Genomic DNA, 25,597 nt, shown 5'->3' with positions numbered 1-25,597 from the left:
TCAATTTGTAATTGTATGTGTGTGGGTGCATGCACACATGCACTCATGCACATGTGTGCACATGAGGTACCCATGGAGTTTTAAAGAGGGCATAGGATCACCTGAAGCTGGGGTCACAGGCTGTGGTTAGCTGCCATCATCAGTACTGGGAATTGATTTTGGCTCTTCATAACTGCTGAGGTGTCTAGCCATCTTTCTACCTCACAGGTTGGCTAGCCAATAAACTTCTAAGATCGGTCTATGTCTGAACTCACTAGAACTGGGTTATAGGTGCACAGCTTAGCCATCTTCTAAGCCCTATTGTCCACTTTTTAATTGGGCTATTTGGGTGTTTTTGTTCAGATTTTTATTGTTGTTGTTGCATTTTCTGGTAGTAGGTCCTTGTCTAAATTATAGTTTGGTGCAATTGTGATTTTTGTTTTCTGTCCTTTGATGATCTCTTTCAAAGAGTCTTAATCATTTTACTCCCATAAAGCATTTTTTCCTGTTCTCTTCTACAAGTGTCTTTGTCTCATTCTACTCTAATACAGTTACTTTTAAAAGTTAAGCTATTTCAAATGTCAGAGTTGATGTTTGGTTTGTTTTACGTTTATTTCCATATCACAGTGCTGGCTTCAGGAAGATTATTCAGTATCCCAGTGAAGGCGTCTTCCTGACATGCTGCAGTACAGTGGGATTCTAAGAGAGGAGGTTTCAGTTTGCACGCTTGTCTATTTGTATATCTTTCATTCCTAAAAAATGTGGCCTAAAATCTGTTCCCTCTGCTATTTGTTAAGCATAAAATATTTTTAAAGCTATTTCTACAGAGAAGAACTAAGTTTAAGGGCATCATATTTCATCTTCACCATGAAATAAAGATTTCACACTAAAAGGGAAATGTTTCATTTCAAAGCTTGAGAAAAATGGCATACATAAAATAATATCAAAAAATAACAAAACAACAACCAAAAGAATTTTTCTTGCTGTTTAAATTATATCCAGGGAACTTCTACATTAACACATTTACTTGGTTATGAATTTGAGAATTTGGTGTTTAAATCCTCATTTTTTACTATTTGGGCTTCATTGTTTTTAGGGGTGGGCCTCATGACTACCATGTTCAAATGCCTAATTTCATTTATGTTGTTTCAAGTTTATGTTACACATGTTTCAACACAGTTTCAGTGATTGTTTGTACAAGAAATTGTTTAACTAAAAGCATACTCTTCTGTAATTTTTGGGAAAAAATGTAGTCCTGTCATAGACTTTGAAAACCATAAAGGAATATAAGGATGTTTAGGGGCAAACCTTCATGTTTGGAAACTGAAGCACAACAATATTATGGGATTTGTTGACAATGGACTGCTTTACCTCTGTATTATTCAATGAAGAACTTTGGAACACTTACGATGTGCAAGCATTGTTTATGATATGGGCATCAAAATATGTGCAGGAAAGTTCCAAACCTGGGGGATAAAAATGGCTCTGTGAGTGATGCATCCAAGTAAGCAGCGACCCAATTCTTGTTATTGAAATGAACATCCTTGTGCTGACCAACTTCACCTCTTTAACTGAGCATCTCAGTTCACGGCCCCATCACCAGTCACTCATCACTGCATAGTAGCATGGATTGCTGTCTTCCTCTCACCTGCCAGCAGCTGCCTGTCCCTATCGTACCTCGTTTACTCAAACAGAGCCCCGAGTTCATCACTTTCCTTTATCCTGACCATCACTGGATTCATTTCAACACATCTCATCCCTCTTAGAGCCTTTGGCTGTGACCATCTAATTCTAATTCTGCCTGTGTTCCGATGTCCTCAAATCCACTGTGCAGACTCCAGCCCCTTTGATATAATGGCCTGACCGTTTCACTCACTTGATTAAATTGTATGACTCTCAGTTGTCTGTAGGACCAATTTCATTTCTTAGTGTGGCAAAGGCCAACAGGTCAAGCTTCACACTTTTTATGCTAGTTGTCAAATATTCCTTAAGATCCTGGCCTTGGCTCAAGCTGCCCATCCCCTCCCCATGTCCTTTGCTCTTATCTTTACTTGCCTGACGCCCAAATATTCTTCAGTACTCATTTATCGCTTCCTTGGGCATCCTTCCTTCCCCTCGGCTTAATGAGAGTGCTATCTAATCAATCTCTAGACTGTCTTAGATGTATCTATCAAATGCTGTGTCTGTGTTTATGTCTTCTGCTGAGGCAGACATGGTGTTGAAGGTATTGCTGGCCCTTATGCAGTGCCCATCACAGAACAGATCATAAAGATTTGATTACTTTAGTCTGTTTATTAAACCAAATGCTATTTAAAAAACCCAAGAAGTGTAAGAAAGGATGATGGAAGACAATGACTAACGCCAGCTGAGAAGATCCCCCAACATTCTCCTTAAAATGTCTTAATTGAGCTATAACTTGAAAGATATCCATACTGAGAAAAGCAGGAGGCAAGAAGTGACAGAATTTCTTGTAAGTGGCACTTCAGAGTTGTGATTGCACTCTCTAGAACAAAGGATTCATAAAGAAGTCTCATCATTTGTTAGGAGTAAATCCAAGATTAAGTCCTTGTAAGACCTTAGACATTAAGATCCCAGATTTGTTCTGAGTTTCAGCAGCAATGGGGATGGAGGGAAGAATTTTAAAGCAAAGAGCAGATGTAATTAAATCTCAGCTTTCTCTACTCAGGCTAAGTCGCTTGAGGATTGACAGTTTGGTTTACTGCCTGGTTGCTCTCTAGTATATTGGATTGTCATTTAAAGATTACTTGTATGCAACCAAGAAGTAAGTATTTAACACAACACTCCTTTGCAAATCCTTCTGCGGTAAGGAACATGTTCCATATGCATGGTATTCGGTATAGCAGCCACCAAACACACAAAAATTTTAATACTTTAAGTGGAGATACCAAGGGGATGAAATTTTAATATTGTATGATTTAAGTTTATATTTAAGTTAAAATGACTATGTATGATAAATGGCTATTACTCATTGAATAATGTAGCGTTAGAAAGTTCTCCCAGGCTGAGTCCCTTGTAGGAAACAGGTACACTCAGGCTGGGGCAAATCAAAGAGAGTTAATTCATATGCTTGTTTCCAAAGGTGTAGACAACTGTACCAGAATCATGAGATAATTAACTATAGTTAGTGAAATAGAGCGTTGATGGAAAGGTTCTTGGTTAAGACTATATACAGGTACAAGCTTGGATGACATTGAGACTATATAAGGCACAAAGTGATTCTAATGATGTTTTACTGAAGAAAATCATGCTCAAGACTGTCTTCTTCAACAAAGCCTTTCCTTATGGCAAGTTCACTGAATGATGAGAGTGAGTGTGGTTTTTCTCTATACAGTGCTGATCCTTACCATATTTCCCAGTGTCTCTCTCCCTGATGCTCTCTGAAAGTCCTTCCTTTTCCATTAGCAGGGCTGTGCTGACTTAATGATGGATCCTGTCAAGGGTTCTCTAAAGGGGCTTCTTTTCTTCTGAGCACTTAGTGATAGGCAGGCCCTGACTGTTATCTATGGTTGTGTTTTAATATCCTGCCCTATCCATCTCTGATCTCAGAACACAGGACTTGCCTTTAGCCCCAGCTCATTGCTTGATGATTTGTTAAGGCTTTGAAAACAGAAGGAATGAGGTGCTTTTAAGCAGGACAGGGCTATTTCTCCTTGCTTTATTTATTTTTATGCCATGCAAAAGGAATAAAGAGGTATAAAATGGCTCAACTGAAGCCAAATAAATCTGGATAAATAGAGCAAGAACCCAATAAAAACCTGGGGGTGAGAAAGAGGAAAGGTATTGGGGATGGGAGATAAAAGGAGGGAATAAAAAAGAAAATTTAATAATTCCTGTAGCATTGGGGTCTATTTATTACTACCCAGGGAACAAAGTGCCTTTGACCCAATGAAATATTTTAAACTAGGGTTAAGCTCTGGGTGGAAATTAGGAAATTATCTTTAAAGTCCTTATTGAATCTTCTCATGCTGTCACCTCCCATCACCCTTTATTAAAGCTTTGTGTGTGTCTGCTGCTAGGTCTAGGCAGGCTGACATCTTTTACTTGTTCTGATGAATCACAGCACAGAAGCTGGTGAGGTTTTTTTTTTCTTTTACAGCCAACACAACAGGAGTCTCTCATATAATTCCTTATGCCAGGGCAGGGGGTGAGAGGGCGTGGGGATCTCTGTCCTAACTCCTGCTCATGTGGGGTGATCGCTACCTTCATGAAATGGAAAAAGACATAACCAAGAGCTAATAATGCACAAGGCTAGAGAATAGAGGCTAGGCTCTTTAGGTAAAATTAGAAACTGCATTTAGGCCCATTGTAGATCTGTTTATACCATTGCTTTTTGTAGCCCTGACTTAATACTTCATAATTTTCTGTTGCTAATATAAAGACTGCTTAAGTAGAGCTTTTAAAGTAATCACAAGTTTCATTTGAATACATTCTTCATCATCACTTTGGTATTGAGACCTTTTTTTTTTCCTCCATTAAATGAACCAACACAAATATATCCCACTATGCTTTCCTTCATTCCCCTCTTCTTTTACTATGGACAAGTTTCTATCATGTGCACATTTTATATATTTTAAAATTAATTAAAATCTCTTATTTTTATGTGTGTGTGCACATGTGTGTTTATGATGATGCACATGTATCTACATGCAGAGGCCAGCAGATGATCTCTGCTGTTGTTCCTTAGGCATTATCCATGTCTTTTAGTACAATCTAGTAGATATATGACCATGGATACCAAACATTTTGCAGAGTATTGCATGCTCTCAAGTGATGGCCATTTTTGGCCATCTATGTGTTGTAGTTTAGTGGGTACCAGCAATTGCTAAAGAGTCATTTGGTTGTGTCTTCTGGCTGATTGGTAAACTCCAAGTTCATCACTACCTCTCTGGCTTGTTATGGAGCCCTAATTAAACCATATTGCACTTTGAATGAAGTTGTTAATTTATGTACTCATCAAACCGGTTCAATAACTCCCTTACAAGTAATTACTATAAGGGTGCTGTGAAGACATAGAGATGAAATGAGCCTGTTGGAAAACACCAATGTAACAAAGAGAGGTAAGAGTTCACTGTGATCATGGGAATTGTTTCAAGAGGAGCTATACATTGAGGGAATTCTTTTGGAAACGACTGAGGAACAGCAAGGATTTTAACAGGTGCCTATGTGTAAGAACTGGGGAAAGGGCTAGAAAGCCTTATAACTGTGGCACTTCAGAGAGTAGTATTTGAGAAGATGGCAGGGCACCAGGAGAATCAGGTACATCTGTTCTGTACAATAGATGATCTTGATTTTGTTGTTGTTAAGACATTGTTCTATTGGATGGCATCGGTTTTTCTGTGAGTTTGGTCTAGGGAGAGAGTGTTTGATGTGCTTCCTCGTCCGTGCTGCGCTTCAGTGTCTCTTTCCATGGGGTCCATTCTAGCAGTTCAATGACCAGCTGCTGATTTTCAAAGTCTCCTTTCAGAGCCCTATGCAGTTTATTAATTTAAGAGCAGCAGCAATTTTCTTAGAGGTGAAACACATAATGATTTTTTTTCCAATCTCCTTTTCTGGGAGGTATCACTGAGAAAGTATGATTAGATTCATCCCAGTTGTCTCCCACAACAATAATATGTAGCAAATGTCAACCAAGGTGACGCTGCATGTGAAAAGAAGTCCAAGCTCTTAGGTTAAAGGGTGTAACAGAGAGAACTGTGCTGCTTACAGAATGAAAACGTGTTGCACAAATTATCTTAAGGAGCCAAAAGCAGCATCCAGTTCGCACTTAAAACAATTTGTTCTTGGAATATTGTCAGCTAAAATTGTGGTCAACTTTTGCAAATTGTATGAATTTGCACTGCATATTTTATTTAGTGTTTAGCAAAACTCCAATATGGCTCTGCATAACTTACACAATACACCAAGAAAATGACTTCAGAAACTCCCACGGAAGTTGACAAATTGGGCATCTAATGCTTTTAAGCTAATTGCATGCTTAACGGTTAAGGAGTTGACTTGTTAAGAATGAAGATCAGAGTTTGGTGGAGACAATGCTCTGCCTGCTGCCACATTGAATACGATCAAACCCTGTATCAGAAATATTACAGACGCTCAAAGAAGAAAATAATGTGCGCTTTAATCGCTGTGCTACTTAGTGTTTCAGTGAAGTGCTCATGAATCATATGCACTGTCATAGCAGTTTTGAAAACTATTCTTGAATTTTTCAAGCTGTTATTTTCAGGAAATTTCGAAAGCAAATTGCTAAGTGATAAAGAGTAATTTGGTAGCATTGCTTATGTCAGTGTTGTGCTTCCTTGCAGACTGGAAAAGCAGAGAAGAGTAATACCCTGAATGCCGCCATAGACAACATGAGCAAGAAGACAAGAGACCTCCGCAGACAGGTGAGAGGAAAGGGAGGCACCGGGCAGGAATAAGAAGCAAAAGAAGCGTCATTCATTGCTGTCCTGTGTGTTGTTTTGGGTCTTTTAAAATTATAGAAGAGGAAACCCAAAAGCAAAGCTTATCCTCTCCACATTTACATGCCTCAAATGTTCTGCAGCAAATAGACAGAAGAAAAAGTATGCGCCTTAATGTCATGTAGAATTACAATTGAATCTTGACTCTGTCCTCATCTGACAGGAGTTCTCGGGCATAGATTCCATCTCTCCTGGCCATCTCCGAACCTGTGAAATGCAATTAACAATGTGAAATGGGGCTTTGGATATTAAGTGCATGCATATTGCTGCACTGGAGAGATGGCTTGGTTGGTAAAGTGCTTGCCTCGCAAGCAAGAGGACCTGAGTTCAATCCCCACAACCCTCTTGGGAAAAGGCCAGGTGTGGTGGGGCAGGCTTGTAATCCGAGAGCTGGGGTGAGGGAGACAAGTGGATTCCTGAGCCTCTCTGCCCAGTCAGCCTAGACTACTTGCTGTGCTCCTTGTAGTGGAAGGCTCTGACACAAGTGAAAAGTGTGTGGATCATCATTAATGACATCTGAAGTTGCCTTCTGACCTCACATGCATGTGCAGCACACACACACACACACACACACACACACACACACACACATACACACACACATTTGTGCACAAATAGACATGTACACATGTACACACATTCACTTCCACATAAAATAAAATTAGTATATATGACTGTCTGGCACACTCAATGTTTAGAGATGATGGTAAGCTGGTTTTCAGACAGTACTGTGCTGGTTAGTTTTTTTTTGTTGTTGTTGTTGTTGTTTGGTTTTTTGAGACAGGGTTGCTCTGTGTAGTTTTGGTGCCTGTCCTGGATCTTGCTCTGTAGACCAGGCTGGCCTCAGACTCACAGAGATACGCCTGGCTCTGCCTCCCAAGTACTGTGATTAAAGGCGTGTGCTACTACCGCCCGGCTCATGTGCTGGCTCGTTTTAATGTCAGCTTGATACAAGTAGGAGGCATCTGAGGGGAGGAAACATTACTTAAGAAAACTCCTGCAGAAGATCGCATTGTCAGCAAGCCTATAGGTCCTTTTCTTAATGATCAGTGAGGGAGAGCCCAGTCTATTGTGGGTGGTGCCACCCTTGGGCCGGTGGTCATGGGTTCACTAAGAATATAGGTTGAGCAAGCTGGTAAGCAGCATCCCTCCACAGCTCTGCATCAGCTCCTGCCTCCAGGTTCCTGCCCTGTTTGAGTCCCTGTCCTGATGTCCTTCAACAATCAACAGTGATGAGGAAGTGTAAACCTGACAAACCCTGTCCTCCTTAAGTTGTGTTGGTCATGACTTCCCGTAACAGCAACAGTGAACTGAGACAAGTACACACCAAATGTCTTGTCCTAATGCAGAGAAGATCTAGTAGTTTCAGTTTTTTTTCTCTTCATGATTTGTGGGTGCTTCAGAAGATAGTTTCTCTTAAGGCACTCTATTGGTCATTAGTCACCAGCATCAGAGGATCAGAAAGGATTTTACTAAGCAGTTGAGAAGCCTAGTGTTGGGACACAAATTAATTCCCATCCCTGCTTAGAAACTTAGCCAATTTCCAAGGCCTTTGCTTCCTACTCCTTTTCACTGTTAATTACCATTTTTCTCTTATGGACAGCTATAACATGGTCACCATTAACTCATAAAAGCAGGGGGAAAGGCTTTTAACCAGAAGCTTTTAATGCTATACATTATCTTAGTTAAAGGGGAAGAGTTAGAGAAACGGCTGGGAAGAATTAGAGAAATGTGGGCCATATTTTAATTCAGAAGTAGATCCATATACAGAATAATAAGGATCCCTAGATAGTGAGGTTGTGTCGCAGCAGAATTTTAAAGTCTGTGAAAATCATGTTTTCTCAGCGTTAGGGCCTTGACGTGAATTCTCTTTCTGCTGTCAGCTGTTAGAATTATGGGATGTAAAAGCCAAAAGAGTATACCAGCACAGCCCCTTTGGGACACCGATGGGAAAGCCAGACAGTGTGGTCAGGGACTAAGGAGCAAGGAGCATTGAGTCAAGACCTAGACAAGGACCCAGAAATGTGGACCCTCAGAGTTGGCCTTCTTCGTTCTTGTATGATTTTTATTTTCTGTCTTCCCTAGGATTTTTTCCCACCCCTGTATTGATACAGAGTCTGTTGTATTCCATGCTGGCCTCAAATGTCTAATGTCCCAAGTGTCGAGGGCTGGGGTCACAGGGATACACCACCGTGCTAGGTTATTTTTTTCTGAGGTATTAGGTATGAAGCTAGATCTTTCTGCATGCTTAGAAAACACTTACCAGCTCAGCTACATGCTCCCCCTCCTAGCTCTTCTTCAGAACTCCTAACCCTCCTGCTCTTCTTAGGGTTTAGAAGAACTATTTCTATAGCTGTCAACCACAGTATTTCTTGTACCTGTCTCTTCCATGTATTTTGCTACCAGCAAATCCACACATAAAATGCTAATCTACATTCATACCTCCCCAGCCTTAACAGTTATTATTTTTCTCAAGGACTTCAGAAAAAAGCAATTTCTTACACATTGAATTAGAAGATATAGCAAATCAAACTTAACATGCCCAGTTAAGTTTGAATTTTAGGTTAGCAACAAATATGTCTTAACATAATTATGTTCCAAATGTGGCATGGGACATACTTTCATTTTTTTAAAAAGTGTTTAAAAATTGAAGTGTTTACTTCAAATTAAAATATCCCAGGTGTCCTATATTTTATCTTGCAATCAGGCATGATTTGTCTTCTCACTGTCATTGGTGAGATCCAGACTGCCACATCAGGGCAGCTAATACTTCCTCCTAGTCATTTCAGTTTGTAGAGAACAGCTGTGCTCCGGAGCACAGCTTTGGTTTCTTCTTTCTCGAACCACCATAAATAGGAGCCATTGTGATCCCAAGTGCCACCACTGGGGACCGTCAGGGCTCTTTCCACATGGTCTTCACTTGGGATAGCGGCAGCAAACCAACAACCATGTCAAGGCTCAGGATGAATGTTGAGATCCAAATTGAAGAGCAGAGTTTCTTCTGCATTGTACAGGTTCAACACAGCCATAAAATTCACTCTAAATGAAGGACCAAGCAGGAGCTCTTTTTCATTTGGAGAATGTGTGTGTGTGTGTGTGTGTGTGTGTATGTATGTGTGTGTGTATGTATGTGTGTGTGTATGTATGTGTGTGTGTGTATGTATGTGTGTGTGTGTATGTATGTGTATGTATGTGTATGTATGTGTGTGTGTGTGTATGTATGTGTGTGTATGTATGTGTATGTATGTGTGTGTGTGTGTGTATGTGTATGTATGTGTGTGTGTGTGTGTGTGTGAAGACATGAAATGAAGTGGACTCTTTAGAGACACCCGTGATCTTCAGGGCTACTCTCAGTTGCTCCAATTCTCATTATCCAACTACTCTTTCCCCACACCCAAGATGACTTCATTTCCCACTGTGAGGTCTATATTTTGGGTATATAGTTTGTGTATATACTTGAGGTCTGGGAATGTAACTGTTCATTGAGTGCTATCTTGGCATGCTTGTAGCTCTGGTATCAACTCCTCATAAACTGGACATGGTGGTACTTATCTGTCAAATCAGCACTCAGGATAAAGAGGCAAAATGATCAGACACACAAGGTTATCCTCTGCTATAAACAAATTTAAAACCAGCCTGGAATACATGACACTGTGTCTCAGAAAAAAAAAATCGAAACAGTGAAATGAGTAATCTCTACGTCTTTTTATGCTTTCAACATTGAAGAGTTTATTCTAAGCACCTTACATATGCTCTTTTCTCACAAAAGCAAAGCCCTGCTCTTAAACTGCCTTTGAAATATTTAATGATCACCTCTTGTTCTAGAACTGGTTTTATTTTTAGTAAAACGTCCTAAGAACCTCTCTTTTTGCTCATCCATCCTTATCCATTTCATAACCGTTACTTTTTCATCAGTAACAGAAATGCCTTAGCTTTAGATCAGAGAATGATTGAGTCTGTAAGAGGAGCCATATATTTCTTAGGAATGTCTAAAGAGTAGCCACTTGACATGGTAGAGCATGAAGATGGAATGTTCTAACATATGACATAGTCGGATTTTTCTTTCACCTTTCTTGCTCTGTGGCTTTCTCACCTGGTTTATTAGGGATTGAGTCAAAGATCTTGGCATGAAGTTCTCCGTTCTCTGTGACTTGATCACAACATTTTTGTTCTTTAGGGTTTTTTTTTTTTAATCTCTTTAGTTCCTCCTCACCAGAGATACACACCCACCCACCTCTGATAGAAGGATCTACTAACTTCTCAGCAAATGTCCATCTCCTCCTTCAGCACATAATTGCAAGCTCATCGTGTTTAGTGTACTGATAGAAGGCTCATGGCATCCTGCACTCTGCCCCTTCTCTGCTTCCTGGCCTTCTCTTTCTCATCTTAAGTTACCTGAGTTCCAAAATCATACAGAAACTACTCCTTCCAGCAAACCTGAGCTCTTTTCTCCAGCAGGAATTCCTATTATTTTCTGAGAGCACTTAAAAACATAAGGACTCCACCTATGAGTCCAACTGGTGAGAGGGAGGAGGGATTATATGAGCAAGAGATATCGAGACCACGATAGAAAAAGCACAGGGACAAATAGTCAAACTAGCGGAAACACATGAACTGTGAACCAATAGCTGAGGAGCCCCCATGGAACTGGACCAGGCCCTCTGGTTAAGTGAGACAGTTGATGAGCTTGAACTGTTTAGGAGGACCCCAGGAAGTGGGACCGGGACCTATCCTGGGTGCATGAGCTGGCTTTTTGGAACCTAGGGCCTATGCTAAGACACTTTGCTCAGCCTTGATGCAGGGAGGAGGGGACTGGACCTGCCTCAACTGAATCTACCAGGCTGGGCTGAATCCCCAGGGGAGACCTTGCCTTGGAGGAGGTGGGAATGGGAGGTGGATTGGGGGGGAAGACTGGGGGGTGGAAGGAGGGAGGACAGGGGAATCCGTGGCTGATATGTAAAATTAAATTAATTATAAAATAAAAATATTAAAAAAAACACAAGGACTTCTTTCACAATAACCATCCCCTCTTTGCCTGTATTTTGTTCTTTCTCTTGGGGAGGATTTTCTTCCCAATGGATTGTAAATGTTTCTAATGGTAATTATGATCAGATCTCTCATTTGCTGAATATTTGCAGAACTTTCTAATAAGTGTATTCTTTGAGTTATTGACTTCATCCTTGAAAAAAGAAATAATGCTATAGTGTTATATCAATTCTCAAGTGTATCCATTTGCTAAACTTTACTTGGTAGAGCCATGGTTCCATCCCAGGTACAATTTAACTAAAGCCCATGTGTGTAATCACCACACCAGGGGACAAGGAAAATGACTTGCTGATTTTCAAAAACCCTGGAACCATATGCACTGATTTTACCGTCATCCATTTTTTCTCATTATTTCTTTTACACATTTTTCAAAACTTTACTTTTCGTTATCCTTTCACCTGGCCTCCTACTATTTACTTGAGAATTAATTACTTATCTATTGGAATACCCAATAAATGAAGAATGTTTTAAAATACTTGTTACTTCATTAAAAATCAAAACATCCAAATATATTCAACTTCTGCTGTCTTGTGAAGAATGAGACATACTTAATTTTACTAAAGGCGGGATAAAAGCCTCCCTTCTTTATATTACTAAGAGAAAGCATTACGGTTGATAGATGCTAAAGTAATGATATACTTTAGCAATTAAAATAGAATTCTGACAACAGCAAACAAAAGAAGCACGTGCCCCCGACTGATTATTTCGTTGTTTGATTGCCTGGCTAGAGGCATCTTTGCTTCTCACATTGGCAGCTCAAACACAACACTTGGAAAGCTATTATCGGCTCTTGGACCAATCATCATCCACATATTAAGTTCTCATGAGACCACATCCCACAAACTTGGCACAGTGACTAGACACTGAATTGTTACTTGATTTAGTTCTTATTGATCAGCCGAGTTGTGCAAAGCATATTTTTCTCACTTACTTCAGATTAAAATGGCATCTGTATACACAAATAGAGTTTTTCTGATGTTTTGAAAGGAGGAATATTTTTCTGAAATACTTTCTTCGCCTTGTATGCCTCTTCCCCTCACAATTTATTCTTTTCCTTCATTTGATAAATCTGGTAGGCTTCCTTACAGTTTCCACATGGGGCTTTCACTTTTGTGTTTCAATTGTAGAGAAATATATTATTTTATTTGAGATACTAAACCACTTGTATCAGCAGGAAATAAAAAAAGATGATGCCTCAAAGCCTTTTATTAAGCTATAGTGAGAAAAGATAGAAAGCCCCTCAGTTAGGCTCTGCTCCGACATCATTCATGCTTGACCACAGCAAGTATTTATTGAAAATTCATACCCCACAACTCCTATTGGCTTCCCACTAACTTCAAATTTTATCACTATGGCTTCACATGTTAGAGTCTTGTTTAGAAAGTTTTTTTATGTCATCCAAGTGAAAGAAACATAGTAAGCCCCTGGACAGGAAGACAGCATGAAAATAAAAAAGCTACAGTCTAGGTAATTAATACATGTATAGACAAGGTATAAAGAGAATGTCTCATAGGAATTTGTCAAGACAAATGAAGAAGATTGCTTAACAGAACATCCTAGACTTTCTGTATTTTGTCCCTAGCCACCTGGCTAGTTTTATCCCATAATAATCCTATTTTCATGGTCAGCAAAATGTAGGGCCTGACAGAGTTACATTCAGTGATGTGCAAAGCAGATGTGACAGAGTATGATCTGCAAAGATTAGCATATGAAGACATGGAACCTATTAGAGGGGAATGACCAGGCATTGCCAACAGAGGAAGGTGCCTGTTTTTAATTGGATCTAGTTCACGAGACCAGACACTTAGTTCTAGACTTCAGTGCAGGGAGTTTATTTGGGAGGTGGTTCCAATATATGTATATATTGTAAATACCAAGCGAGGCGGAAAGGAGAGGGTATGCACAGGAGGCTGCAGCTATAGGCAACAGGGACTTGAGGACTTCTGTGAATCAGAACTTCTCTTCAGGTTGTCTGGCCAATGGTGGAAGCCAAATCTAGCAGCTCTTGCCACTGTTTATGGTTGTTCCCAGGGATGTGAGCTCTCTAGATCTTGCAAGCTGCAGCTGTGCGTTACCTGAGTACCTCACAGAGACTTAGAGTGAGCGCTGAGTCCGAATAACAGGAAGACGCATAGGAACACATGGGATGTCTTCAGAGGACCTAGTATCGAGGCCCACGGCAGGAGCTGAGATTGCAGACTGATCTAGGGGATATGCAGTGCAATACTGAAGGCCTCTGAGGTCAGCTTTCACCTTGGTCCTGAGCATCCGGATAAAGGGTTTGCATTGGACGAGCCAGGCATAGACTTTGGAGAGAACTCTGGGATGTTTAGTTCCACAGTTTGTTATTTGCCTGGGTTAAAGTGCTTTCTGGAAGAAAATAAGGCCTGCTCTTAAAGGCTTCAGGCCACATGTCACAAATTTCTGACAAATTCCTTCTGTCATGAGATTAAAAAAGAATAAATGTCTGACGATGTGAGACAACAGTCTCTGACTCTAGATTTTATGGAAAAAATTATATCATTTGAAAAACCCTAGGAAGGCAGTGTGACATTTTAGGTTTGGTTGTGGACAGGGACTATATCATTTCCATTTATGAAAAGTAGCCTGTTTTTAAGCATGCATTTCAAGGTAGCTAATATTAAATTTTGCTTCTTTATCTCACAGTCAAATTACTAAAAATCAGATTTTATACCCTGCATCTCTGTTCTCTTGTATCCTAATCACCCTTGAAGAAATAGCAGTAGGATTTCTATAACCGATTTTATATAAAGCTTGCGGTTGCTGTGTTCACCCATAACCTTCTTAGAGATCAAACTCTATAAACAAATCTCTGTTTTATAAGTTCAGTTCTTTCAAAGTATATATATATATATATACATATATATATATGGCATATGTATGTATGTGTGTACTACATACATATACGTACATGTATATATGTCTACACACACACACACACACATACACACATAAGATTTCAGTCTCCTGGTTTTCCTTTGTTGCAGTGTTTAATGCCTCACATTCCTCTGCTAGGTTATATGTGTTTATACATTTTCCTCTTCACCTTTCTCAGAATACCTAGCTCTTGAGATGCTGTTCAGAAACACTTGTTTCATTGGATAGAGTCAGGTATCTAAAAGAGTTCACAGGGATGGTGAAGATAACTGTTTGGTAGGATGTACATATTTGGAGAGTCACCACATTGAGATTTATTTGAAGTTTGTCCTTTAGTTCTTGTAATTTGTACTCTTTATTTTTGGCCATCCTCTCAGCCTCCTTAAGTCCTGCTCTTCCATGGACCTGTCTACAATGCTGGTGTTCCCAATTGTGCTCTTGAATGTCTCCTCACTGTGTACCTGTCATTAAGGTTCTGTCTGTATTATTTGCTTGAGCAAACTCCAATATTCTGACCTCCATAGATGAACTCTGGTGAAGAGGTATCTCTCACAGCCAAGTTACAAGTTCCCGAAAAAAATGGGGTGGGGGGCTGTCACTACAAACCCTTCCCTGCTCTTGAGACCCTCAATACATCTCCCCTCTGTTTCTAAAATGGACACAGCATGTGCTTCCCAACTGTAACTCTAGCCTGTGCCGCTGACTTCTCTGATCCATTCCTCATGAACTAAAAACACACTGCTCACTCATTTAGGGCCATCACCTTGCCTTGTGACCTCTCATCTTCTACACCTTGTCATAGATGCCCAGTAAATATTTATTTGTTGCCATAGTGGTTTAACCTACTTCATAATGAGCAGAAAGTTTCACTGAGGACCTTCCTGCAGTCTATGATGTAATTGGGAGCTAGAAAACTTCATAATGCTTCTCAGCTAGCTCTACCAATATGAGTGGAGGTGTTTTTATACAAGAAGCTGATTGTCCCTACATATTTATAGAAAGACAGCACTTTTTTTTGAAGTGCTGGGAATTGAACCTATGGCTTCACACACAGAAGGCAAGTGCTCTGCCACTGAGCTATATTCCCAGCAAGATAGTGCTTTGTACAAATGAAGCTCTATCTTTCTGGACCTGGAAACTATACCAATAGAAATTCTTACACTATTTAAAACTAAGCAGTCAACTGGTTTTAAAAGTACCCTAACATATAACCCTCACAGATGTCAAATTACAAGTTTTTTTTTTTATCTGATCCTTATCCTTTTATTTATAGAGAAGTCACTAAACTAAATGAGCAGGTTGATCTAAAAGCTTTAAGGCTTTTTCATAACCATTGATGTTTCTTAGAGTACAATATCAGGATATTGTAATCCCTGTAGTCTCAGTATTAGAAATACAATAAATTAATTTTCAATGCCATTTTTAAATCTCAGAAAATTTCTGCTGAGTACAGCAATTATCTGAAGTCATTTATATGTTTCCATGTAATTTAATTTAAAAGAACTAATTGTGGCAGAATGTTACAGTTGTTTAATAATTTAAGGTGTGAGGGCAAGAACAATTTATGCAAATGGAGAAAATTGGACATCAAACTCATTTATTCTTCTTGCTCTATTAATCTGTTATCATCTGGTGCAATTTGTGGTCTCACTTGGTTTAATTACCATGAAGTCTACAATTTAGATAATCAAAATGTATCATCAATTTTTCCAATAAGTTAGAATGTATTTTATAATTTTGTAATTATTAAAATACAATATGTGCATTTTATTTGTACACATGCTGGACTTTCTAATCATGTAATTTCCTTGAGGGAAAAATGTTGAATTACCACTTATAATTTGAATTATGTGCTAAATATAGTATGATAAAAAAAAATGAGTGGCTTTTGGGAGCAAGGGACTTACTGCTACCTCATTTTTTTTATCCTGAATATTTGGCTTATTTTGCTTGTAAAGGATGTTTACACACTGTGCCACATATTATGATTGTCAGGACTGCTTAAGAAATGTGTAAAATGAACTTTTAGAACCACTGCGATCCTGACCAGAAAATAACATGAACTTTTTCTTGTAAATAAAAGGCATTTTTTTCCCTTCTTCTCAGCTCCGCAAAGCTATTATAGATCATGTATCAGACTCTTTCTTGGACACAACAGTTCCACTCCTGGTTCTCATTGAAGCTGCTAAGAATGGCCGAGAAAAGGAAATCAAAGAATATGCTGCGATATTTCATGAGCACACAGGCAGACTTGTGGAGGTAAGTGTGCTGTAGCTGTAGCTACTTCAAATCCAGGAAAACAAGGTTCCCTTCTCCATTTACAGTTGATTTCTACTCATATAAAAGCAATTGGCAGCATATTACAAATGCTACAGAGTTGGGCCTAGGTAATATGGAGGTATATGAGTCAAATGGTATAAGCCACCCTTCAGTGGCTTGAAAAGAAGCAATTTATGTATAAGGATCTGTGAAATTGTGCTCACTGTTGTTTCAAATTTTAAATATCCATTTCCTTGGTGCTATATAAAAGAACAAGCTAAATACATAGTTCTGTCCTGGTAAATATTTTCTTACCATTCTGGCTTTAATTTATCAAATACTCCATGCCATGTGTTTTATTACCTGGGTTTCATGGGTGTTTCCCTCTTGCTTTGTTGAATATACAATGTGACACTACATAAAAAACAAGACAGTAGAATGTGCAGGTTTTGAGAGTCCCGTGAAAAATTAAGTAGGAATAGTGGTGTAGGGGAAGGAGGTGTGATAAACCATAATTCCCTCTGCTTAGCAACTGTAGATGTAATCATGACCCCAGGGTTTTCAGAGCAGGATGGCAGATTGCTAATAGAATTATGAAGGGTTGTAGATAAGAGATTCTCAGAAGTCAATGAGTTGAACCTGTCACATCATGGGTATCAAAACACAGCTCAGTAGAGAGCCTGAATTGAAGAATTTTTTAAGGCAGCAATACTCCCAAGGCCAGGAACCAGAGACTAGAAGGGGGATATGTGTTTTACCAGGTTCATAAGCCAGTGCTCTTTCTTGGCTACCACTTAGCAGTGTGTCTGTACCAGTTTTTGTCTTTTGAAACAGAGTCTCCCTATGTCACCTTGACTAGTTTAGAATGTATTATGTAGACCAGGCTGCCCCTACACTCACATGATCCACCCGCCACTGTCTCCCAGGTGTTGAGATTAGAATGGTATGCTAACATGCTCAGCCATTTGTCTCAGTTATAGTGACTAGTATCTATTAGGATCTTCTGTGCCCATTTCCTACTGGTGATTAAACATTTGACTGCCACCTCTTCCTACATAGTCACGAGCTCTGAAGTGAAATGTGGTTATTTTGCCTAAATTGCTCATAAAAAAATATGTGAGAAAAATAATCGTAACTCAAATTAGAATCATAGTAACAGTTTTTTTAAACACGTTTAATGTAAATATATGTAGCTAGCATTTTTACTGTAAACTCTCCTGCTTGACTCTAGTCTCTATAGCTAGAAAATGAAAAATAAATGGACAAATACTTGATTGCTCAGATGGTGCCATTCTCCAAGATGCCCACCTCTGGCTTAGATGCCGCTTTTGAATTTTTCAGGAACTCCATGAGACAGTGCAAGTGTTATTATTCCAATGCGCATTTTATGGAAATAAAGTTATAAAACCGAAACCAGTCTAGTTAGTGTCAGCACTGAATTCAGGTCTATAATTTTTAATGAACAGATTCCGTGATCTACTGTTGATACAGTTTTGTTTCATCTTTCACGTGTTCCTTCCTCAAGCATTTATTAGTGATTCTCAAGGAGAGCAGGGGCAGGTTTTTACAAAGAGATGCCTAATTGAGCATAGCCCTTGACAGTTGTAAAACATCTGTCTAAAAATGAGTTTCTATGCTGAAGCCACACCAAATAATGGGGGAAAGGCAGAAATATTTGTGTGGTATACTTTGAAAGTAAAGTTTGGTTTCTGTAGATAGCATATTTTTATTCCAATTTCTCAGTTTAATCTGTCTATGAAAACCTTGTTTTTATGCTGCCTACCGGAAAATAATACATCCATCAAACTGTAAAGAGGCGGTGGGTGGGGCCAGAGACACAGCTTGTGCTGTAGCCCTGAGAATTCTTTCAGAGACCTCTACTCAGGGGAAGCCTAGATACTTGACTTCACTGTTGGAAAGAATGATTGGGCCAGTCATTATGAGCATAGTTGGAGTTTATTAGGAAGTGCTCTTAAAGTAGATTTAGCCTTCAAAGTTAATAGAGTTGTTTAAAAGGATAGTAAGCATCGCCATGTGGGTGTTGGCAACTCAAAAGAGAATTTCTCTTAAATGTTTTTACAATAGTCACGTATATTATTTTGGAGTCACATTTCAAAGAGTGAGTAAGGGACTCAAAGATCATTAAGTGGTTCCTGAGGCGCCATGTTTAGGATTGGTTGTACAAGACAGTTCAGAAATGCTTTGACCAGAAATGGAGCTGATATTCCTGTCTGTGAGATTTCCCAGTAAGATTGTAAAGTAGTATTGGCCATATTCAAAAGGCATGAATATGAATTAACTCAGGGCTTAAGTGTGGTTAATAGATAGTTTTATATTCTTACTTGAAAAATCTCCATATAAAAGGAAGGTTGGCTCTGTGGGCAGCCTCCAGAGCAAGAGTTAATTGTGCTAGAATCCTTAACTGTCAGCCAGGGCGAGACTTCATCAGGACTGCAGAATGATGGTTCCTGTTCCTTCCTACATCCTTTAATATCCCCTGTCTTTCTAGTTATTTCCCCAAACAACTTTATTAAAAGTTCTATGGACAACTCCTCTTGGAGATTTTAACATTTCTGAATACTCTACCCATTTAAAAGTTATTTTTTATTTTACTTTAACCTAGAGATTCTTCAAGTAAGTTTTCCTAATGCTTCCTTTCATGTGGTTTTGCTAAAGTGCTGCCTTCAAGAACACCTATGAATATTGCCTTAATATTTTAACCAAATGATGGTTCACTATCATGCAGATAGAGCTCTAAGAATTTGTTTTAAATGTTCAAGGATTTTGAGAATTCCCTATTCCATGTTAGCATTAAAGAGTAAAGGCTTTTGGAATTATGAGCTATTGGGAGACTGAGAATGGGTTTTATTTAAATCTGAATATCCCCTTAACACAGAATAAAGTGATTATGGAGAGCTGTATAGTATCTGTATTTCCATCCCATTCTGATGTTATGGGGACATTCTGGTCTAAGTCACTTTCAGTTTCAATGAGTTTTTACTATGCAGAATAATTCCTAAACTGACTAGCTTAAAGCAACTACTTGTTACAGTCACTCATTCATCTTTAATTAGCACAAAGGTGAGCAGTTCTTGTTTAGGATTTCTCAGTAATTTGTCATTCTCACATGTTAGCTGGATAGAGTCTACCAACTATTTGCCCCAGTTGGACACACAAGATAGCCTGTTCCCATGCCCATGCATGCTAGTTACCAACTGAGAGGTCTGCATTGTTGAATAGAGATCAAATGTGGCTTTTCCATGTGGCTTGAACTTCTTGCAGAATAGGTATCAGGTTCTAAGAGGGTCAAAACAGTAGCAGCAATGGTGGATGAAACACATCACTGGGCATATAGCCTGAGGAAGTCTTTCCAGTGATTTTTATCCAGGTGAGGTTGGGGGTCTTGATTAATACCATAGAAAAGAACTTATGGTGAGTCAGTAGGAAGCCAAGGTGGGGTTGGTTAAGAAGAAAAAACAGAAAGTGGTACATCACACATTGGAGAGGTGAACTTTCTCTCTTCTTAGGAGCTGCATGGAAGTGTCTTTAAAAGCTCAAGAGATGGTTTCTGTGACTCTTGAAGCTCCGTTGTTGAAAGGGTGCAATCTATATCTAAGTTGAAAAGAGTAATTAAAATATTTGGGTATTTTATTTTTTATTACAGTTATTTGTGTTGGGTGGGTATGTGTAGAGACATGCTCATGCATGTATAGGTCAGAGAACACCTTGTCAAAGTCGGTTCTCTTCTTCTACCATTTGTGTCCCAGAGCTGGAACTCAGGTCTTCAGACTTGGCAGCAAACAACTTTACTCTTGAGCTGTTTTACCAGCTCAGATATATTTCATGTTGCTTTGTCTTGCTTTGTTGAAGCAATGTCTTACATATAGCTCTTGCTGTCCCGGAATTCCCTTTGTAGACCAGGCTGGCCTTGAATTCATAGAGATCCATCGGCCTCTGTCTGTCTCCTGCCTGCAGGGGTTAAAAGTCACGCACAACAAATGCCCAGCTCAACTTATTTTTACCTATTGAGTTTTCCTTTAGTAAAGGTAAAGTGGTTTATGAAGCACATTGTACAGATTTACATATGATAACATGGTACTGAGAAAACATAGATCAGCAGAGGTGCACACCAGGCAAGGATTATAGCATCTCCACCTCCCATCTTGTCATAGGAGTGCTGAGGTTACATTCTGGCTTTGTGTGGGTTCTGGGCTTCTGAACTTAGTTCTCCATTCTACCATAGTAAGAGTTTCACCCACAAAGCCATCTCCCTAGCCAACACATATATTTTTTTTATCATGAATATGGCTCACGATTTGAATTTTGAGATTTTTCTCAGAAAGCAGAATATAGACATTTTAGGTGATTAAGTCAGCTGTGTTGAAATCCTTAACTTTCAGCCATAAGAGACCTCAACCAGACTGAGGGAGTGATAGTCTCTTTTCTTCTCTCATGGGCCCTTCATTTTCCCATTGTTCCTATCCTGCCTCAACAAAGGCAAGCAAGAAACAGGAAATGGGAACAGCCTTTCTCTTAATGCTCAGACCCAGAAATTGCCTGAGCATTTCTACTGTGTTCTTCTTTTGTGAAAGTAATGGTACAGCCTGGTAGATCTAATGGGAGGGGTGACTCTAAGCTCAGCAGAAAGAATAGCCAAACATGTACAGCTTTTGACTGTCTGCTGTGTCTCCAATGGGGATTTCATCATCGTTATCTTTTTTTTTTCATTTTAGGAATATATTTTATTTATTTTTATCAATTTTATACATGTATACCTTGTATCTTGATCATATGTACCCCAATTCCCCCCTTACTTGCCCTGAACACCTCTTAACACATCCCCCTCATACCTTCATCACCCCCAACCACTTCCTGCTGGAATGTTGACTGATCTCGCTGACTTGATCTTGTGTCCTACCTGTCACAAAACACAGCTGTAATGAGTTTGGGAGTACAACAGCCATGCCATGTCTAGGAGACAGCATATCCCAGCACTCTTTTCCATCCTCAGGCTCACACTGTCCTTCCAGCCCTTCTTCCCCCACGTTCCCTGAGCCTTGACCTAAGCCAGCACATTCATTTGTCCTCATTGTTTTGACTACTTAAGTTTCTCTACATGAACTGCTGCCCACCGTGTGGTTCTGGGGTCCTTTAGAGCCTCCTTGACCAATGATTTGTAGAGTGGAATCCTACACCTGGCTCTGAGATGCTCATGTAATAGCCCATGCCTTCTGGGAAAGCACTGTCCACTTATGCAAGGAATCTGTGTTCAAACTCCGCCTTCTTTCATTATATTAGTTTATTGTATTTAAAATTTTAGTTTAAAAAGTGGTATACCCTTGATGCCTTCCATTCCTAGATGGAGTTTAGAGAAGGTAATGTCTAAAGTCCCTCCTTTGTTTTTGTCAATTGAGAACTTTGTAGCTTTCTAAGAAGTACCAAAACAAATTTTTTTTAATATAACTGCTTATCCACTTTCCTTCTCAAAAACACTTCCACATTTATCTCCCAGAAAAACATTTGTTTTGAAAAGAGCCACTTAGAGAAAGCAAGAAAGAAAACCATTATTAATTTACCATAGGAATTTTTTTTCACAAGAATTAATTTACACAAGGGCCTTGTGAGAGTTCTGAGAAATAGGAGAGCTTAAACACATTAGTTTCCGAAGACATTGCATTTTCCTTGTGTAGGTAGCTCACCAGTCCCCTCCCCTCTCTCTCCCAACACCCCACACTGACATGCACATACACCCATCTTATTCCCAAGCTGCGTCATTTGATATAGCAGGGCAGGGAGCCTTAAGTTCTAAATGACTTGGAGAAAAAGCTATTTTCAACATATCTAGGTCTTCAGACCTCCACTATATTTGTCAGAGAAATCTAAAATCAGTGAACTAGTTGAAATCAGACCTAAATGGGAGAAGAAAGCCCATTTAAAAAGAATTCCTATCAGATCTTCTAAGACAAACTTTGTATGGTTAAAGGAACTTTGTAAATAATGGCTGACCTATAACTTAAAAAAAAAAAAGAAAGAAAAGAAAGGGGCTGAAGAAAAAGCACAGAAGGAAAGATTCAGGTGCCTTGGGTATTGAATAAAGAAATGGAAGCTGTGGGTTCCCACCCCTAAACATGGAATGAAAAATCTGAGAAAGAAAAAATAATTTTCTCCACTAGAGTCTCAGTGGGAATGTTAACCACACAAGAGTAAATCCCATGCCCAGGAGTAAGAAATAAACTCACTGGTGTCTTTTGTAGACCTTTTGTCTCATTTTGCTTAGTTTTCGCATTTGGTTTTTGTCTTATTGGTCTTTTGCTTGTGCATTTTGGGTTCCTTTGAGGGTTTGTGTGTATGTGAGTGTGTGTTTCTTGTTCTTTTGCTTGTTTGTTTTTATTTCTGTTGTTTGTTTTTTAAAGAGAAAGAGAGAAAAATAACAGTGATAGATTAAGTATGGAAATAGAGAGGATCTAAGAGGAAGCAGAGGCAGACAGATCTCTGTGAGTTCAAGGCCACCTGGGCTACACAAGATTGATCCAGTCTAAAAGAGAAACAGAGCCAGGCAGTGGTGGCACACACCTTTGATCCCAGCACTTGGGATCTCATGCCTTTAATTCCAGCACTAAGGGAGATGGAGACAGGAAGTGGTATGGATGGGCAGAGAGAGGAATACAAGGCAGGAGGAGACAGGAATTAGGCTCCCTTTCAGGCCGAGGATTTGGTAAAAATAAGAAGTCTCTCTAGTGGCTGGCTCCTTTACTGATCTTTCAGCATTAACCCTGATATCTGGCTCTGGGTTTTTATTATTAAGACCAATTAGAATTCATGCTACAGTTAGATACAGTGGAAGGATTTTTAATAAAAACCTGGATGGTACCAGTAATGAGAGAACCCACAATTGCTAATTGTATCTTACATTGAACTCAACAAAATCCAAAACTTTTCATACTTGGAATATCAGACTAGTTATTGTCTCTTGGAATCCCCAGAGCCGTGGTATGGAATATAATAAGAAACCATGTTAGCAAGGAATCAACAGGGTAGCATTTATAAAGTCATCTTAATTTGGCCATTGGTAGCAAATGTAGTCACTGAATTGTGATCCCAAGTACTTTGATGTCACTCTGATGGTGAGTTGGAGAAACATTAACGCTCAGTCCTTTCACAAACAATATCTATTGAGAACATGAATTTTATCTTAATACAATTTTTGTTTTCATCTCCTCTAACAGCATTTGCTGTACAGCTGGTGGCCAGTCTGTCCTACAGGAAGGAAAACATTAGAAGGCTTAGTTCCCTTTCTCCTTTGGCTTGTGGCTATGTCTGGACTCATTGATCAAGCAGAGTGCTCCTTGACTCTGTTGCACATGAGTACTTAATTTCTAAAATTTATTTTTAATTATGTGTATCTGTGCATGCCTGTTTGGAAGTTTGTGCATTTGAGTGTAGTTGCCTGTGGCAGCCAGAGCGGGCGTCAAGTCCCTTGGCACGATACTCCTAGGTGATCTGAGCTGCCTGATGTGGGTGCTGGGAACTGACTTTAGGTCTTCTAAAAAATCAGTATACGCTCATATGCTGAGCCATCTCTTCAACCCTTCACATGAGTATTTTAAAAAATCCCTTACTACGGTGTCAGTAAATGCCTTTGTCATTAATTATCAAGAGTAGACACAAACCACCTGCCAAGGAATTTTTTTTCCCAGGCGTTTGTGATAAGTAACATCTTAAAGCCCTTGGCTACCTCAAGAAAAAAAACCAAACTCTCAGTCTAACTTTCATCTGGTGATTTAAAACAGCTTTCAGAAGAATATTATGCTGAATAAATGCATTGTTTATTATGACACCTATTATATAATTCATTTTCCCTTTTTTTATTTTGAGACAAGGTCTTATTATGTAGCCATGACTGGCCTAGAGGATGCTGTGTAAGCCAGGCCACCCTCAAATTTACAGTGATCCTTTGCCTCACCAATGCTGGGATTACGACTTGCACCACCTCACCCAACTGGCATTTTAGCCATATTCTAATTTGTTCCTGAAAATTAGCTCATGCTGAGCCTTACCACTGATGCCAATTAAAATAATGATGGCGTGGACGTGCCCTGCGTGTTTCACCGTATTAATTACCATTAAATATGTTTCTGTTAATGATGTAGGCAAGAGGATTTTCTGTGAATTGGGGTAGTTGCTTTCTGTAAGAAGCCAGTTTCCTTGGTACTTTGACTCATCAAAAATTCATCTATCTTGATGCACCCTATTTTAGTATGCTTCATGGGAGCCTTTCATCAAAAAGGAAAAAGTGGGTGGACATTTAATTATAATACTTCCCTACTACCTACAAGGCTGATTGTTCCCACTCGCAAAAAAATGGCGAGCCCGATTTAGCAAAGCCCCAGTGCCAAGAGAGGAGGCTTCCGAGGGGCCCCTGCTGCCTGCAAGAAGTGCTGACTGCTGTCAGCTCTCCTCATGTCTTTGCTTTCTGACAGAGTGCTGTTCAGATTTCACACTTCCCTTTAATTGATCATCTGTTATCAAATAAGGATATGTTCGATTATAAATAAACACAGCTTTTAGAGGCCCATCTTATTTTTCCTCCTTCTCTCCCTCGGAAAGACCCAAAATAAAAAAAGATAAAAAATAAACCCATGCCTATGCTTGTACACAAACCAACAACTGTTCTCAGAGAATGTCTTGGAAACTCTCCTGTTTTGGTGGGGAGGGGATGTGATACTGAGTCAGAAATGCACTTGAGGAGAAAGAATACAGCACATGGGGTTGGCTGTAACTCCTTGGATTAGGAAACTTCTTGTGGCTAAACATAATGCTGAAAAACTTGACCTGGATGCACAGAGCTCTTTTCCCACGTTTGAGAGTTTTTTTTTTTCTTCAATTTTCCACTTTTTCTCTTTGTACCCATGGTGCAAAACTATCCTATGGTGGAAAAA

At 39.3% G+C, this 25,597-nt stretch overlaps 1 protein-coding gene across 6 annotated transcripts in view; it reads left to right on the top strand.

Annotated features, from left to right (window-relative positions):
• Ctnna3 (catenin alpha 3) overlaps window positions 1-25,597 on the top strand; it is a 1,349,586-nt gene that overhangs the window by 657,436 nt on the left and 666,553 nt on the right. For all 6 annotated transcript variants that reach the window (XR_009383445.1, XM_059281472.1, XM_059281473.1 and 3 more), the window contains exons 7-8: window positions 6,300-6,380; window positions 16,506-16,658. Coding sequence is in view for 5 of the 6 variants with exons in the window: in XM_059281472.1 (XP_059137455.1) it covers window positions 6,300-6,380; window positions 16,506-16,658 (234 nt within the window). In the remaining variant the exon portion in view is untranslated. The remainder of the gene's footprint in view (window positions 1-6,299; window positions 6,381-16,505; window positions 16,659-25,597) is intronic.

Source organism: Peromyscus eremicus, chromosome 16_21 (genome assembly GCF_949786415.1).
Source record: "Peromyscus eremicus chromosome 16_21, PerEre_H2_v1, whole genome shotgun sequence".
NCBI lineage: Eukaryota > Metazoa > Chordata > Mammalia > Rodentia > Cricetidae > Peromyscus > Peromyscus eremicus.
Note: the sequence above shows the minus strand (reverse complement) of the source record. Positions and strands in the feature narration are given on the sequence as shown.